At 46.0% G+C, this 16,593-nt stretch overlaps 1 protein-coding gene across 1 annotated transcript in view; it reads right to left on the bottom strand.

The window, feature by feature from the left end:
• The window catches only part of SERGEF (secretion regulating guanine nucleotide exchange factor), a 218,494-nt gene that overhangs the window by 161,047 nt on the left and 40,854 nt on the right, over positions 1 to 16,593 (bottom strand). The window contains 1 exon segment of the mRNA XM_072725469.1: positions 7,941 to 8,107. Coding sequence (XP_072581570.1) covers positions 7,941 to 8,107 — 167 coding nt within the window.

Genomic DNA, 16,593 nt, shown 5'->3' with positions numbered 1-16,593 from the left:
AAGCTGTTGTTGTCCAGGGCTGGCAATGAGAAGAACAAGGGCTTGAGAGCCGAGTTCCAGTCCCTGCACTGTGTAACCGGGTGCTGCATAACCTGAAACCTGTGACAGCTTTCTCTCTGAACTTCTGCTCCCTTGCCCCTAGAATGAGGGTAGCAACAACTGCCCTGCCCACCATTCATGGGTCAGAACCAATAATAGTGTCTTTCTTCTGCCATTTCCAGGCAGTTGCCAGACTTTGCTGGATGGACTCACTACAGAGTAAAGCCAAATCATCCCTGCCCGGAGGTCTCCCACATTAACCTCATCATGCCAACAGATAATCTGGCTTTCAATCTAACCAGGACGAATGAAGCCACCTATCAGGACCTCCCACCCTTTGTTGGCACACTTGCACCAATCCTTTGCTCTGAACCAAGCTGGGCCCTCATTACACATAGATAAATAAGATGGTGTCTGTGCTCAAAGAACTCAATGTTTGATTTAGAGATGGACATATTAATAATTACTGTAGCACTAATAAATACCACCTGACAGCTATTGGGCAGCAACTTTGTCTTTGCTCTAAATTCCTGGCACCTTGTGCTATGCATGGCTTGCAATAAATACTTATCGAATAAATAAAGAAAACTAAGACATACCACGATGACAAAAGGTATATACACGTCAATGAAAGCACTTCTCCACCTCAAAAATTCCATCTTCACATGTCCCCTTTTTTCTTCACTCCTGTGCTACCAGAAAGTGTCCTTGCATCTTGTTAGAACGCACCCCTGCACAGAGATTCCAAGCCTCTCTCATCTCCCTGGGTGCCTTGCTCCAGCTATGCCCCCTGCCTCCTGCATTTTTGCTCACAGCTCGTTCTCTCTCTCTTTCCCTCATTCTGTCCTTTGGCCTTCTCGCATACTCCAGTTTCCACAAGCTCACAAAACTAATTCGAACCAAACTCTCCTCCTCCCAATTCCTGAACTTGTTCTCATCCTCCTTTGGCCACTGAATCTCTGGCAGGGTTGTTCACACCTGCAGCCTGCATTTCTCACCATCCCCTCATTCCCTACGTCCCAGCTTGAGCCTCTCAGAGGTGTCACCACAACCTCCCAGCTGTCTTTTCTCAGCCTCTGACCTCCCTGACCTCCTTGTTGAAATTTCCTTAGCTTCTGAGAACACTGCAGTTCCTGGTTTGCTTTCTCCCTCTCCTGTCAATACACAGTCTCTATCTGGCTGCTCTTCCTCTGCTTTCCTCCTAATGCAAGTTCTTGCCAAGATTCCCCTGTTATTTTGCATTAGCTCCCTTGAGAAATAATTTAATGTCAAAGCTTCCAATTTAGGAAGCCTTTCCAGTCACCACCTCCCACCCCAACCACCCCCCACCCCAACCCTGCAGGATCCAACAGAACCAGAGGGGCTGAAAATGCAAGAAAGAAAGAAAAGGTCCCCAAGGACATGGGTAGGGATGGGATCATTGTCAGACTCTCTCTCACAGCTTTGCCACATTTAGCTTGTCCTGTCACGAACTGATCTTAGCCCTGCCACAAGCTCCTAAGACATGAATTGTTCCACCCTTCTCTGCTCCCCCCATTCGCCTCATGCAGTGCCCGGACAGACAGGCAGACACAAGCATCTGCTCAATAAAAAGAGGAAAACTGAAGATGCACATACATGGCAGCACTTGTTAAGTCCTGAAGCCCTAAGGACTATAAGCCTCATCAACAGGTTCTGTAAGAAACTTCCAGGTTGTCGAGCATATTGCTCTGCAGGACATGTGATGCCCAAATGCCTATAAACATGCAAACGTTCACACCTGCAGATTCCTGGACTGGCCAGGACCGAGAAGCGCAGACAGTACGGAGGAGCCCCGTGGGCCTGAAGAGGGTCACGCACCTTGGAAACCATTTCTTTCATTCTATCTTAATTTATTCAGTCAGCAAACATCCACTGAGCAACCAGGAGGTACTAGGAGCTTTTCTAGATCCTAGGAACGTGGTTTTGAATGAGACAGACAAGGCCCCTGCCCTCCTGGACCCGGTATTTTAGTGAGAAGAGACGATAAATATAAATAAACAAGATAAAGAAGTGCTTGCTGTGTCATACCCTTTACCATCCCTTTCAAACAAAACAGCCCTGTCTGGTGACTCCCTCTGTCTTCTGAGCGTTCACATGGACAAACCCAGTCCACGGCTTTGACATTTGCCTGGTGTGATTACTCCTCCCGTCAGGTCAGCAGCAGCAGCGCAGCCGTGCTAGCCGTTCCAGCCTCCCAACGAAACAGTCTTTGGGGGGACACTGTTGCCCTATTTGGGGAGGCCTCTGAAACCTGCTGCGCCTGGAAGGTTCGGGCTGCGGGGGCTGCACGCTCTCTGGGACCTCGTGCTCCTCTCACAACGGCAGTGACGCTGGAGGTTACCTGCCAGAGAGCTACTTGGGAGGCTTTTTCAGGCTGTGCTCAATCCTGTCAGAGCCCTCTGGACTCAGCTGATTGCTGGTGGTAGATTTCTGTGTTATTTAGGGCACCGAAGTCCCACAGTCTTGACACAAACTTAAAATTAGAAATGCATTAAATATAGGAAAGGAGGAAGGTCGCCCAGGAAGGGCAGCCTTCCGAGGGAGCTGCAGGACAAAGACGCCCTGGAAACTTCCAGGTCTGTTAATGGGTTTTACACAGCATTCGAGTGGTATTTCTCCTTCTGAACTAACCGTGTGGAAAGCACAGGGGACTAGCTCAAGCCTCAGCTGGCACAGCCGAGTGAGTGACTCTGCAGACTAAAAATAGCCTCTTGCCCACTCGTTCTGACAGATCTCAGCCAGACCCAGCGCACAGGTAGGCCCTCCACCAGACAGTTCCGGTCCTGCGGCAAAGTCAGGGCTGACAGCACTCGGGCCTGACGAGTACCCAGTCCTTGGTTCAACTCCTGTTTATTTCCACGATGCCTCTCCTGCTCCAAGCACTACGTGTGTGTGTGCACACGTGTGCACATGTGCACTGAGCTCCCTGACTGGGATTTGGGGCTCCTCAACCAAACGTGGGCAGAATTTAAACCAGGAACATGACTCAGGACCCTGGCTGCAGACTGAGCCCACAGCGAGGCCCTCAGAAACGCTGGGAATCAGGCTTGTTTGTCTCGGGCCTTCTCCTAATTCCCAGCTAGACTCTCTGGGCCTCAGTTTCCTCAACTGTGAGAGGAGGATAATCACTCCAAGTCTGGCCTATTTCACAGCATCACGCTGGGAGCAAATGAGATAAGGTACGTGGAAGTTATTTTCCTTCAGACAGTAACCCTATCAGAAGGATGGATGGCAGTGGCGGGACAGGCTAGACAGGCAGCTAGACCTCAAAGTGACGCTGGCCCACTGGAATGGGCAGGCATTCTGACCAGCCCAGGAGGTGGAACAGATCTAGACTCATGGCTTCAGTTCATGTTGTCCCTTCTGCCTGGAATGTCCTTCTCCCTTTGCCAAACTCCTCCTCATTTCTAAGAACCCAGTTCAAACAACATTTCTGTTCATTGGTGTCTTCAGCATAAATCATCCCCATCTTCCCACTTCCCCGGGCCTTCCGTACACACCTCTAATAGCACATCTACTCTGTACAGTAAGGATTTACTTACAAACCTGAAGTTCTTTGAGGGCACAGACATGAATTCTTTATCTCTGAATCCACCTCCCCACCCACCACCACCATGTGGTCAATGCAGGTATGTGGCAGGTGTCAACCAATGTTTACTGGGTTGACTATGAAATAGGCAAGATCCCAAAGCCAAGGAGGAGGTAAACTCAGGAAAGCAGGAAAGGTGGGACAGCACACACAAAGTCCACAGAGGGGGTGGCAGGTGGGGAACCCAGAAAGTAGTGTCACAGAGTCCGCCTGCCCCTGGCAATAAGGTCACAGCCACAGGGACAGGAATCAAAGCTGAACTGCAAGTCCTGGGGGGACCAGACAGCAGCATCATACTAAATCCCAGTGACCTAAACTGGAACAGGAGGCCCTGGGGACAAGGAACAAGGGCAGAGAACAGAGCCAAGGCAAAGAGGCAGAGCAAGGCTCAAGTGGTACTATAGCCTAGAACCTCTGGATTAGTTAAAACGCCCAGGTCTGCCACGGTTGAACCAGCAGCTAGGGGTCAAGTGATACTGGCTATGACCCCGAGGGACTCCAGGGGCAGGAGTCATTATGAATTTAAGTAGTGATCATTTCCATAAAATACAAATCAGATATGGAAAGGACTCTTAGATCTGTAAGAAACCTCAGGAATCATCTGGTCTAACATCCCCTACCCACATATGGGAGAACTGAGGGTATAGGAGGAAAGGGGGCTTGCCCAAATTCACTTAATCCCAGGAGAAGCAAAGCTAGAAGCCAGGTCTTCTGACCCCCAGTCCGGACCTTGTCCCCTCAGAGGCTGTTCGCCCTTGGTCAAGCAGGTCTTCCGATCATTCCAGGAACACACTGGATGCCCAGCTCTAGCTGCTACTGAATCCTGGGGAGCCCCAGTGGACCCACTAAGTGAGCACAAGCACTTCTGCCCAACTGTGAAACACAGGCTTCCACCTTTAAGCAGAGTTTAGAGCCAAGGTTCCATGGGAAATGTGCAGGTGGCAGCACCAGCCAGGGCCAGGGAAGCTGCTGTGGTTCACACACACTCTGCCCTGATGCGTACATGGGGCGGGTTAGTCCTGATGACTCTGCTATACCTGGAATTTTCCAAGTGACTAGGTGAGCCGAGTATCTAAGGCCAAGTTGATAGAGCAAGAAACACATAGTCTTCACCACCATAAGAACACGAAAAAAAGGCCTGCCGGGTCTACAGTCTCAAGGTCTTTCTCAGGCTAGAGATGAGACACGGCTCAGAAGGTAGAATTGAGACTCTCTGGGAATCAGAGACTCTGCCTTCCAGACTCCCAGAACTTTTATCCAGGTGAGGATACATATGCAAAAGGACAGATGCAACTTTATCTACACAGAAAGCATGTGAGCTTCAAATACTTCAAGGTCAAGTCCCAGTCCCAGTGTTTCCCTTCTGTGTGATCTGGGGCCTGTGACTTACCCATCCTGAGCCTGAGTCTCCTTATTCATAAAGCAGCGATTATGACACTTGTACCAGTTTTATTGGGAAGATGAAATAATACACGTAAAGTTTTCAGTATGCTGCCTGGCCCACAATAACCACCAAGTAACATTGTGTTAATCTGCTTTGTTTTGTTCACAAAAAGGAATGGTTGTACCACCTGTGCTTTCCCCTCCCATGTGGCTGTCACTCTGGATCCCAGCCCAGACACCTTGCTCCGCACTCCGTTTATCCTTTGGACAGAGAAGAAGGCAACTGCTTAGCTACAGGCCACACTCACTTCCTTGAAGGTCAGCAATCATTAGCTTACTTCTAGGCTACTCCTGCCTCCACAGGTGTCCCTGGATGTCCCTGGCCAAGCCCCGCTCAGGGCAACACCTAGTTTGGTATGGTTTTTATCTTTCCCAAGGTGCATTCACTCCTAGCAGCTTAGAGCTGCCCACTAGCCCAGCTCCGGGCCTCAGGCAAATAGATGCCTGATAGGTCAGATCTGGACATTGACAGCAGGGATAATTCCCAGACCAAATGTACCGAACGGAGATAGCCTGGGGTCTGAACCTGCAGTGAGACTGGCAAGTATACATACCAGCACCCCAGAGACTGGAGAGCAGAGATGGAGAGACCATAAAATGAAGCTGCCCGAGGCTCAGAGCTCAAGCCAACTCCCCAGATTGCCCTTCTTAGAAGCTAAACAAAAGTCACATTACTGTCAGCAACTTAGGCTATATGTGTGATTGGCCTCATCTGTCACAGTGCTACACACGACGGCCACCACAGGATATTAAAAGGCAAAGAAGAGAAAGGACCCAACAGTTCCTGAGTGCCTGCCCCATGCCAAGAACCCTGTGTGTAATCCTCATTGATGACCTTTTGTGGGAGGCAGTAGGATCCTCGTCTTGCCAATGAAACCAGAGACTCAGAGAGATCCATGAAGCCTCTGGGCCTCTGCTATGCTTCCAGACCACAAAGTCTGAGAAAGACAATGTTCTCAATGTTCTGAGAAAGACAAAGAAAAGTAAAGGGTCTAAAGCACTCGGTACCAAACTCTCAGCACCTGCACTGGCAAAGCAGACAATACCAGCTAAAATAGTGCATTCCCTCATTCACTGCTGGGGGAGTCAACTTCTTTCAAACAGAACCTTGAGAAACACAGCAAAAGTCATAAAGATGTTCACAGCCTTTGCCCCTACAATTTTATCCCCCAGACTGTTTCTTAAAGAAACAGTTCAAAAGGGTGTTCACTGCAGAGTCCACCATACTGACAAAAAAGAGGAAATGATATAAATGTCCAACAATCAAAGAATGGTTTGGAAAATCCCAGAACCTTGGACTCATATATGTTATATAGTCCATTTTATTTTTTTTTAAAGATTTATTTATTTTATTTATTTATGATAGACATAGAGAGAGAGAGAGAGAGAGAGAGAGAGAGAGGCAGAGACACAGGAGGAGGGAGAAGCAGGCTCCATGCCGGGAGCCCGACGTGGGACTCGATCCCGGAACTCCAGGATCGCGCCCTGGGCCAAAGGCAGGCAACTAAACTGCTGAGCCACCCAGGGATCCTATATACTCCATTTTAAATGACCTTAGAGATTAGGAAGAAATAAAGCAAAGCATTGGTGATAAAATACATGAAGACTAAATACATGAAGACTAAATAAATGAAAAGTAAATGCTATCACTGTAACTTTGTAAAGTATGTACATGTGTGTATACAAAAAGGGATGCACTTGTTAGGGTGATTAAGATTAGGGATGGTATCATTATTATTATTATTACCATCTCTAAATTGCCTTTGTGGTTTTGTTTAATGAGTGCCATTTTGATTAAAAAAAGAGAGTGAGAAAGACAGACTTAACCTCAGCACTAAGGAAAGGCCCAGGAGGAGCAGGTCTGGGATGTGCAGCAGAAATTGAGAAGCGTCCTACATAGCCGGAAGGAGGAGGCCAGGCAGGCCCCGGGGGAAGGGAAGCCCTCTAGGTATGAAGAGGGTTGTAATTAGTCTGATGCTAATTACAGAAGTCTCGCTAGCTTATTAATTTTTTTTGACAGACTCTGAATGAAAACTGAATTCCTTCATTAAGCCAACTTGGGTTCAGAGGCACATTTCCTACGTGGCCATCCTCATTCTTCTCAAAAACCTAGCCTTTTCTTTTTTTAAGGACAGCAGTAAAGTAAAATTTAGTAACAGAAATACACACCCTGGAGAAATTAAGACTCCTGCTTTAAATGTAGAAATTCAAGACATTTCAGGGAATTAAAGGGGCTCGAATAAGGAACTGAACTACAGTATTTTCTACCCTGGGAAATATAAACAGAAGTGCCGAATACTTAGCTCAGGATAAAGGCCCCCTTGATCAGGTTCTAACCCATCTTTCTGATAATACCTCACATTCGCCCCTGCAGACTCCTCATGCTCTAGCCAAACTGAACCACCAACGATCCCCCAAACAGCTTCTTCATTTCCCTGCCCCTGTGACTCTGTTGTTGTGCCTACCTGAAAGTCCTCTTCCCTCTTATAGCTGCTTGCTTGAGTCTGACCCATCCTCCAAGGCACAGCTCAACGCCATGTCCTCCATGACTCTGGCCTAACCCGATCCCCAGAGCCTGAATGCATTTCTCACTCTTTGAAGCAGACCTGGAGTACTGGGAATGTCTCTAAAGGAGTTACACACAGTCTGCCTTGCAGTATAGTTATCCAGGTACCTCCCTTTTCTACCATACTGAAACCTAAGCAACTTGAGGCAAGGACCCCTTCAGGGTCCAACGTGGATCCTACCATGACGCCCTCACTAGAAGCACCCAGTAGGCCCTCAATAAACGCTTCAATGCAAAGCGAGACAAAGAGATGCATCACTTCTATGGAAAGTCACTTCCTACCTCAGCTGCTCCTGTTAAGCAACACAGAGAGGAAGGCATGCTCTTCTGAGGTCCTGAGCAGGGGAAGGATGAATCCTGATTTCGTGCTTTCCAGTCTTCATGAGACTCCAACTGCCGCCCTAGTTGACCATAGTCCGCTCGGCCCCAGGTAAACACCTTTCCAGTTTCTAAAAACAAACATTAGTTGAATTAAGACTATGTTGCACAGCTATGCTCTCATGCGCAGGCAATGAATGAGAAGAGGAAGCATGAACGCTTATTTTAGTACTAACTACCATGTACCAGGAGCCATCCTATCTTCCTGTAGGGAGAGCACAGCTAGCCACACTCCACAAATGAGGGGACTGATGTTTGGAGGGATAAAATGGCATGACAAGATCAAACAAGCAGTGAGCACCAGAGCTGGATTCCAGCAGAGGCAAATTCTTTTTTTTTTTTTTTTTTAAGATTTTATTTATTTATTTAGAGAGAGAGAGAGAGAGCATGAGCAGGGGGAGGGGTAGAGGGAGAGAGCAAAACAGACTCTACATTGAACAGGGAGCCTGATGCTGGGCTCCATCCCAGGACCCCAGGATCATGACCTGAGCCAAAGGCAGATGGTTAACCGACTGAGCCACCCAGGTGCCCCACGGAGGCAGATTTTAAAGCCTGCATGTCTGCATCTTAACACACGGGGACAGGGCTACAGGGAACTCTCTGACCACACTTTATGGCCTCCTCACCACTTTTTTTTTTTTTTTTACAGATTTTATTTATTTATTCATGAGAGACATGGAGAGAGAGAGGCAGAGACACAGGCAGAGGGAGAAGCAGGCTCCATGCAGGGAGCTCGACATGGGACTCGATCCCAAGACTCCAGGATCACGCCCTGGGCCGAAGGCAGGCGCTAAACCGCTGAGCCACCCAGGGATCCCCTCCTTACCACTTCCTGAGCTTTGCCCAGGTGTCTATATTCAGGCCATCAGCCACCTTGAAGTCCCCTAGGCTCCCCCTGCCTTGCCCCCGTCACAGTTTCTTAGCACCTTACGCTTAGCCAGTTTCATGTGTATTCTCTCCATAAGATGACCTTCAGAGCCTATGCTCTTACCCAAAGGAGCAATTCTCATAGTCCCAAGGCCAATGTCTATGTGTAGTAGAAGGAAGGGAGTGAGAGAAGGGAAAAAAGACAAAATCGTTTACAGCCAGGAAAGCCTCAGTCCCCCAGATGCACCACCTGGGAAGCTGGCCAGTGCAGAAGATGATTGAAGAAAATGGAATTTGGAAAAAGAGAAATGCCTTTCTTCTCCCAGATAAGAAAAAATTCACCAAACTCGTTCAGTTGTACCAAGTGCCACATTTGTTATTTCAACAGAAATGCAAAATCCGATGAGACATAGATTATTAACAGATTCTCTGCAATAAATATGCATAACCATGTGCGCTGTATAAATTCTTTATTCATGTTTATTTTAACAAAGAAAAACTCTGCTTAAGAGACAAAACACCAAGCAATGCATATTAAATTCTAGACAAATCTACTACTATGATACTACTGTGTTTAGTATCAAAGCTTCATCTGGCCCCCCATCAACATATGGTTTATAGTGTCAGCTACAGCACAACCACAGACTCATGGGGGAAATGTCAGAATATTGAAGGGATATAGTTCTCAGGATCAATTTACTCATGGACACGACTTAGATACCAAGAAGTTCACAAGAAGTTTTGAGCTTCCTCAAAGAGGGAACAAGGTGTGTGCAGCCCGTGGGGTATCAGGTATACGACAGGAACTGAAAGTGGGTCCACTCAGATGTGCTATGTCATGGCCTCACATGTTTCGTTCCTTCTGCCACGGATGCCTTTTGCTTACATTATTCATTTGATAAACTACGACTCCACCTATAGAGTCCAGCTCATGTACCACCAGTTCTATGAAACCTTTCTTAACCCCTCAATCCCTCACAGAAAGGGTGGAAACTCCCACCCTCCTGTTGGCCACCTTTATTACTGTACTCATCAACTACTATGTTCCCATTTAATGGGAGAGAAGGTTCAGAGAAGTGACCAGCCCAGGATCACAAAGCTAAGCCACATCTCCATCTATGAGCTCATGGTACCATCCTGTATTGGTTATTCACACAGGGTCTGTGTCAATGGATAACCAACACTCAACACTCTTCTCTCACTTCTGTAGGCCCACAAAAAAGCCCATGTGCCCAAGGCCCACAAAGCATCCAAAACTGGCAAACTATCCTTTTACTTGAGCTGGGTAGGATTTATAACCAGACTGCCTTAGAAGGGAGAGTCCCAAGCAGGTGGAGGATGAGACTGTCACTTCTTAACCAACCCTAGCATCCTTCCGCTGGAAAGAACTGGCAAGTGGCTATCTCCAAGACTATCAAAGAACTGTTAACATAAATCCCACAATGAATCCTTTCTTATAAAGTAAAACATCTTAGAATCTTCTCTCCTATTGATTATTGATGTCCAAGGCAGGCAAGACTGCCAGGATATGGTGCCACCATGATTCCATCTCCAATAGCAATTTAGCCATTCTACTTACATAGCACTTTTCACCTTCAAAGCACTTTACAAAGATTAACTAATTAATTCTCATGTTCCCTGAGGAGGCCACAGATATTCTATTAGAGACAAGCCCAAAAACCAGGCTGACTAGATGTCCAGCCTTCATTCCCCAGCCTAAATCAGGTAGGTGCACTCTCCAAAGCTGCTCAATCAGGTAGGTGCACTCTCCGAAGCTCAATCAGGTAGGTGCATTCTCCGAAGCTGTCTGTTTGTCCCCCAAATATACCCTGCATCAGAAGGCTCATAGAAGACAAAGGAGATTCTTACTTTTCCTCTTCTTTTAAATACTTCTCTACCACTTCCTAGGTGTCCAGCATATTCAGAGCCACTATCTCAGTTAATCCTCAAACTAATTCCACATAGTATAGATTACTACACTTATTTCACAGATGAAGTTAGAGGACTTGGTCAAAACCCAACAACCAGTAGATGGTAGAATCAAGATTAAAACCTTCGTTTTCTGACTCCAAGACCACTGGTAGCTTCAATGACTGCCCAGCTACTCTCAATTTTTACAGTGTTTGAGGAAGGGGAAAGTCCAGATCAAACAGGTATGGTCTGTGTACCAGCTCACTTCCCAGGAAGCCTTAAAAAACACAGGACGATAAGTGCTGAAATAAAGGCATTTAACACAAGGATGATGATTTTAGGTCACCTGAAGTAAAAAGAAAACAATGACTCCGCATACAAAAAATGTTCACTCATGCACTGTAGACAAAAATACGTCTCCAGCAGAAGCCTGCTGTCAAATCCAAGGAGATTCAGGGCATGAATGTAACAAATGAATTTTTTTCCATAGTCAAGAATTACATATTACAGTGATAAAAGATACATACATTAATGTCATCTAAAAACTGTAGGTAGGTATCTTCAGATAAGTGAGAAAAAGGACCAACGGTACAAAATAAAGTCAGCAAATTAAATATTATTTCAAGGCACGTCCATGTGCAAATTGACATCAAATCACTATGGAGCCAAGATGGTAAGTATAGGTGGCAAAAGAACCCAACACAACACAGAAAACAACAGGCACCAAGTGAGTAGCACGGACCGAGAATGCCTAAGGAACCTGGAGGATTTCAAGATGGAACTGTCCCAGCAGGTTTGATGGAACAAGGGATATTTCAGGTGAACTTCTAGAAAGGAAAAGAAAATGCAAGGATGAGGGAAAACGTTTTAGGAGTGGGAAGAGGGGATGAACGATGACAGAAACCAAAAGGCACAAGAAGAGAGCGAAGGTCATGAGGAAGAGGGACTGCAAGACGAGTCAGGACTGCAGGCTGGGGTTACCACAGGGAAATGTCAGGCTCAGGGTCTGGATCTCACCTTCCAAACCAGTCCAAACTTGCTGGCTTGCACTCTCATCAGTAAAATATTTTTTATATAAATAATTGACAAACATACGCACCCCCTATATATGTGTGTATATATATATATATATATATATATATATATATATATATATCTCCACACATTATACACCTATATATACATATATTCATCTATTTATTAAAGTAGATGTTATATACAAATTATAAATATATCCTTATTTGAAAGTATACACTGTAGGGCAGCCCTACAGGGCAGCTCAGCAGTTTAGCGCTGCCTTCAGCCCAGGGCCTGATCCTGGGGTACCAGGATCGAGTCCCAAGTCAGGCTCCCTGCATGGAGCCTGCTTCTCCCTCTGCCTCTCTGTGTGTGTGTGTGTCTCTCATGAATGAATAAATAAAATCTAAAAAAAAAAAAAAAGAAAAGCATACACTGTAAAATATACTCACAAAGTAGAAAATTTAAAAGAATGAGATAAAAACACATAAAAGGAATCATAATTTGTTCCCTCCATACCCTGGCAATTCAACTCATGCTCACTTTGGGAATTGCTGCTAACTAGACCATGGGGAGACTGCAGACGGGGAGCAAGAGTGGGGCCTAATCAGAGGAGTGTTCGGGGATAGAGCATCTGGCAAAGGTGGAGGGACCAGTAATAAGAATATTCATAGCTAACTTGTGTTCCACCAACTGTGTGCTATGTACTAGTCTAAGCATTCTCTATGTGGTATCCTGTGTGTCATTCTTCCCAGCCCCATTTAATGCACAAGGAACTAGACACTTATCCAAAGGCACAGCAGTAGCAAGCGAAAGAGAAGGAAGGAAGCCACTACAATTACACAAGCCTAAAACAGATTGGGGCTGAACCTAAGGTTGAAGCCACAGGGGGGAAACAAGTTAAGAATTTGCAAGGCTTAGCACCCCCATTAGATGTCAGAGAAAGGGAACAGGAGGGGATGAGCCCCACTCTGAGATCTCAGGATTTCAAGGTTGGTGGGAAGGTGATGGTACCATTAAATGAAATAGGCAAAAGGGCAAAAATGCCAGATCTGTGGTTCCATCAATGGGAATCATGAAATAGTATTTCATTACCAAATGATTTAACTCTTCTGAGGCCTTTTGCAAACATCTTATTAAAGAGTCAAATATAAATAAAGAGTAAGTGGGGCGCCTGGGTGGCTCAGTCAGTTAAGCATCTCCCTTCCGCTCAGGTCATGATCTCGGGGTCCTGGGACCAAGCCTTGTGCCCTCCCTGCTCAGCAAGGAGTCTGCTTGCTTCTCCCTCTCCCTCTGCCTTTACCCTCACCTGCATGTTCATACTCTCTCAAATAAATAAATACAGTCTTAAAAAAAAAAAAAAAAAAGAGGAAGTAAATGAAGAGAAGACAATTTTGTGCAAAGCCCTGGCAGGGCAGAAGGAGGTCAGGAGGCTGGGACTAATTAATATTCAAGGAGGCAGCTTCCTTCAGCAACCATCTGAGGGCTGTCTGGAATGGCGGTAACAGCAGGTAAGAAGCCACTCCAGCAATATCTAAGCTCTTTGGGGAAGGGGAATTTCTACCCCATTCCAGGGAAAGGGGTCCTGATAATGAAAGCAAGATGGATTACAGTGTAATAAAAGGAACATTCACTCTTTCTTAAGAGAATGTCCCAAAAGGGAACAGAGTATCAGTGAATGTCCCAAAGGGGGTCACAAACAGAGATAGATGTCATTAAAAGAACACCCCTAGGGGAACCTGGGTGGCTCAGTAGTTGAGCATCTGCCTTTGGCTCAGGTCATGATCTCGGGGTCCTGGGATCAAGTCCCATATCGGGCCCCTGCAGGGAGGCTGCTTCTCCCTCTGCCAATGTCTCTGCATATCTCTCATGAATAAGCAAAATCTTTAAAAAAAAAAAAAAAAAAACCCACCCTAGGTCAAGGCAGAGAAAAGGCCAGACAGCCCTTCAGTCCCTCTCGTAGCATATTCCAGGGTGCTACGAAGCCTCCTAGAGCACACACAGGTAAGAAGTGAGCTACTCTCTAGCTGGGAGTTTGTGACATTTTTAATTCATCTGCTGACAAACACCAGTTACTCGCAGGTTATTAATTCTAAGTCAGTGAAGTGTAAGAACCTGATTTCTGTAACTCATCCTTTGTTCTGCCACACGGACAAGGATTTTATAAAAAGGCACTGATGACAATAACCAAAGACTGGCAAATGCGGAACTAACTGGCATCCCCCAGCTTACTCTTCCCATGGAAGGAGAGCGGGGAGAGAGCTCAGAGCACAGGTGCCGGAAGCAGTCATAGCAGACTGTGAATGTGCACGAATGTCCTGCGCAGCTCCTCCAGGGGCCACCGTGCCACCCCCGTCGTCCCAGGCTGTCTCCACCACCCCAGGCCCCTTAACCTAGCTAACTCCTGCTACATCCTCAACTCTGCTGAGCCCTTGGCCTAGACCAGGTTCCTCCATGTAACTATCTTGGAGAAACACGGCCCTCATCTCAGGGCGCTTGTCTCAAATTTATAAATGTATACTCATTAGGAAGACTTTTGCTTAGTGTCAGTCTCCCTTCCAGAGAGTGAGCTCTATGACTTTGGGGACGGTCTGGTTTTTCTCATCTCTGAACCCTGGAATAATGCCCAGCACAAAGCAGGTACTCAATATTTGTTGCCTGAATAAACAAATGAAATTAACTTCTGAATTTTATCATTCACTGGTTCCATAATCTTGAGCAAATTACTCAACATTTATAAAATGGGAATAATAACATCTACGTATAAGTTTGTTGTGAGGATACTTTTGTAAAAAGTATGTGATACTCCATAGTAAATGTTAGCCATGGGTACTCCCATTCTCCCAGCTGAATTCCACAGCCTCATCAAGGATTTCCAGCGTCCACCCACAGTGTCTACCAATTTGTCAGATCTTCTCAGCCAACTCCCACCAACCAATGTCATAGGGTCAACGTCTCCATGGACAAGCAAAGATGCGGAAAAGCATGAAGACTCTGTCTTGGAATTTTAGAGTTTTGTAAGACCCTAGTATCTGACAAATCAGAGGATTCTGAAGTACCATGCCATACCAACAAATGAAGTTAGGGGAAAAGAAGAAAGCAGTGGAGAAGGGAGAGGAAACTTAAACCCAAGACTCAGAAGATCTGGATCCTATTCCTGGCTTCTCTTTTAGGCTACATGATCTTGAGCAGATCCCTTCTCCCCCAGGGGCCCACTCTCCCTATCCATAAAATAAGAGGACTGGGTTAAATGGTCTCTGAGACATTCCTGATCTACACTTCAACAACGATGTCTAAAAATCTTCACTGTCAAAATGAGTGGCACACAATACAATTTTATTGGCATCTTTGGAATATTTAGTCTGACCGACATCCTAAAATAAAACATCCACTTTAATATCAAAGATCACTCATGGGGCACCTGGGTGGCTCAGTTGGTTAAGCATCTGCCTTTGGCACAGGTCATGGTCCTGGGGCCCACGGATGGAGCCCTGTGCTGGGCTCTCTGCTCAGTGGGGAGCCTGGTTATCCCTCTACCTTTGCCCCTCCCCCTGGCTTGTGCATTACTCTCTCTTTCTCTTAAAAAAAAAAAAAAAAAAAGATAAAAAAAAATCACTTAAATAGTTAACAATTTAAATGAAGACTCGAATTGATTATACATCCTGTTATTTCTTAGTAAAATTTCTTTAGTCTCCAAAGTTGTATCATGGACAATATTTCCAATAAAAAGGTTTGGAATTTTTGAAGTTAATGCAGGAATAAAATGTTTTCAAACATGGGCTGCCCAGCTGAAAAGGGGAGAAGCAGCTTGCAAAGAAAATGAACAAAAGGCAAGGGCCGGGGGAGAATTCCACTGAGAGCTGACTCTGTGTAAAACTCTACTTTAGGCACCGCCATTAAATTACCTACTTTAGTCAGCCCTGAATGATTGGTGTGAACCCCCTCTTACAGATAAGAAACAGATCACAGAAGTTGAGTGACTTGCTCAAGATCACACAGCTAGTATGCTGCAAAGCTATAAAGATGATGATGATAATAATAGTAACTAATATTTTGAGGGCACTTATTTTATGCTAAACTCTCCATGGATTATCCCATTTAGCCCACAGAAACGCCTAAAGAGCAGGCGTTATTTTAAGCCTCAATTTACAGGTGGGAAAACTAAAGCACAGGAGAGGTTAGGTCTCAAGCTCAAGAGGTTAGATCTCAGAGTCCTGCAGCTGTCAGTGGACGGAGCTTGGACAGAATCCGGAGGCCTGGCACCAGACCTGGTGCCCCCAGTCACTGCCCTGCAGAGGACACACTGCTTTTCACTGGGTCACACTACCTCTTCAAAAGGGAACATTTCCAAGGACTTCTAGAGGTTGTTCAGGGTCACAGGGACACAAAGAGCCTGGCTGCTGAGTGACTGCACAAGCTTCATTCTTGGCCTACATGCCAAAGATCAGAACCCCACAATATGCCAGGCATTCCACACAGCTACTCCATTTTTTCATCACTGACTCTATTAGCTGTCAAATGGGGACCACTGGTAATAGAAGTCAAGGCAGACTGTACCCTGAGGAGGCCCCAGACCAGATACAGGACTATCTATACCACGCAGACAAGAGCAGGGAGGAATGGTTTCTTCTCCCAAACTGGGTCCAAACTGGTTTGTTTAAGTAGTTCCTTGGCCTTCCACATGGTCCCTCCCTGTAAGCATCTGTGTTCTCTCAATGCTGGACGGTTGCTCTCTTGTCAAGGGCATACCTCACCTGCCCCT

Source organism: Vulpes vulpes, chromosome 11 (assembly GCF_048418805.1).
Source record: "Vulpes vulpes isolate BD-2025 chromosome 11, VulVul3, whole genome shotgun sequence".
Classification (NCBI taxonomy): domain Eukaryota; kingdom Metazoa; phylum Chordata; class Mammalia; order Carnivora; family Canidae; genus Vulpes; species Vulpes vulpes.
The sequence above is the reverse complement of the archived record's forward strand: the minus strand, read 5'-3'. Positions and strand labels throughout refer to the sequence as shown.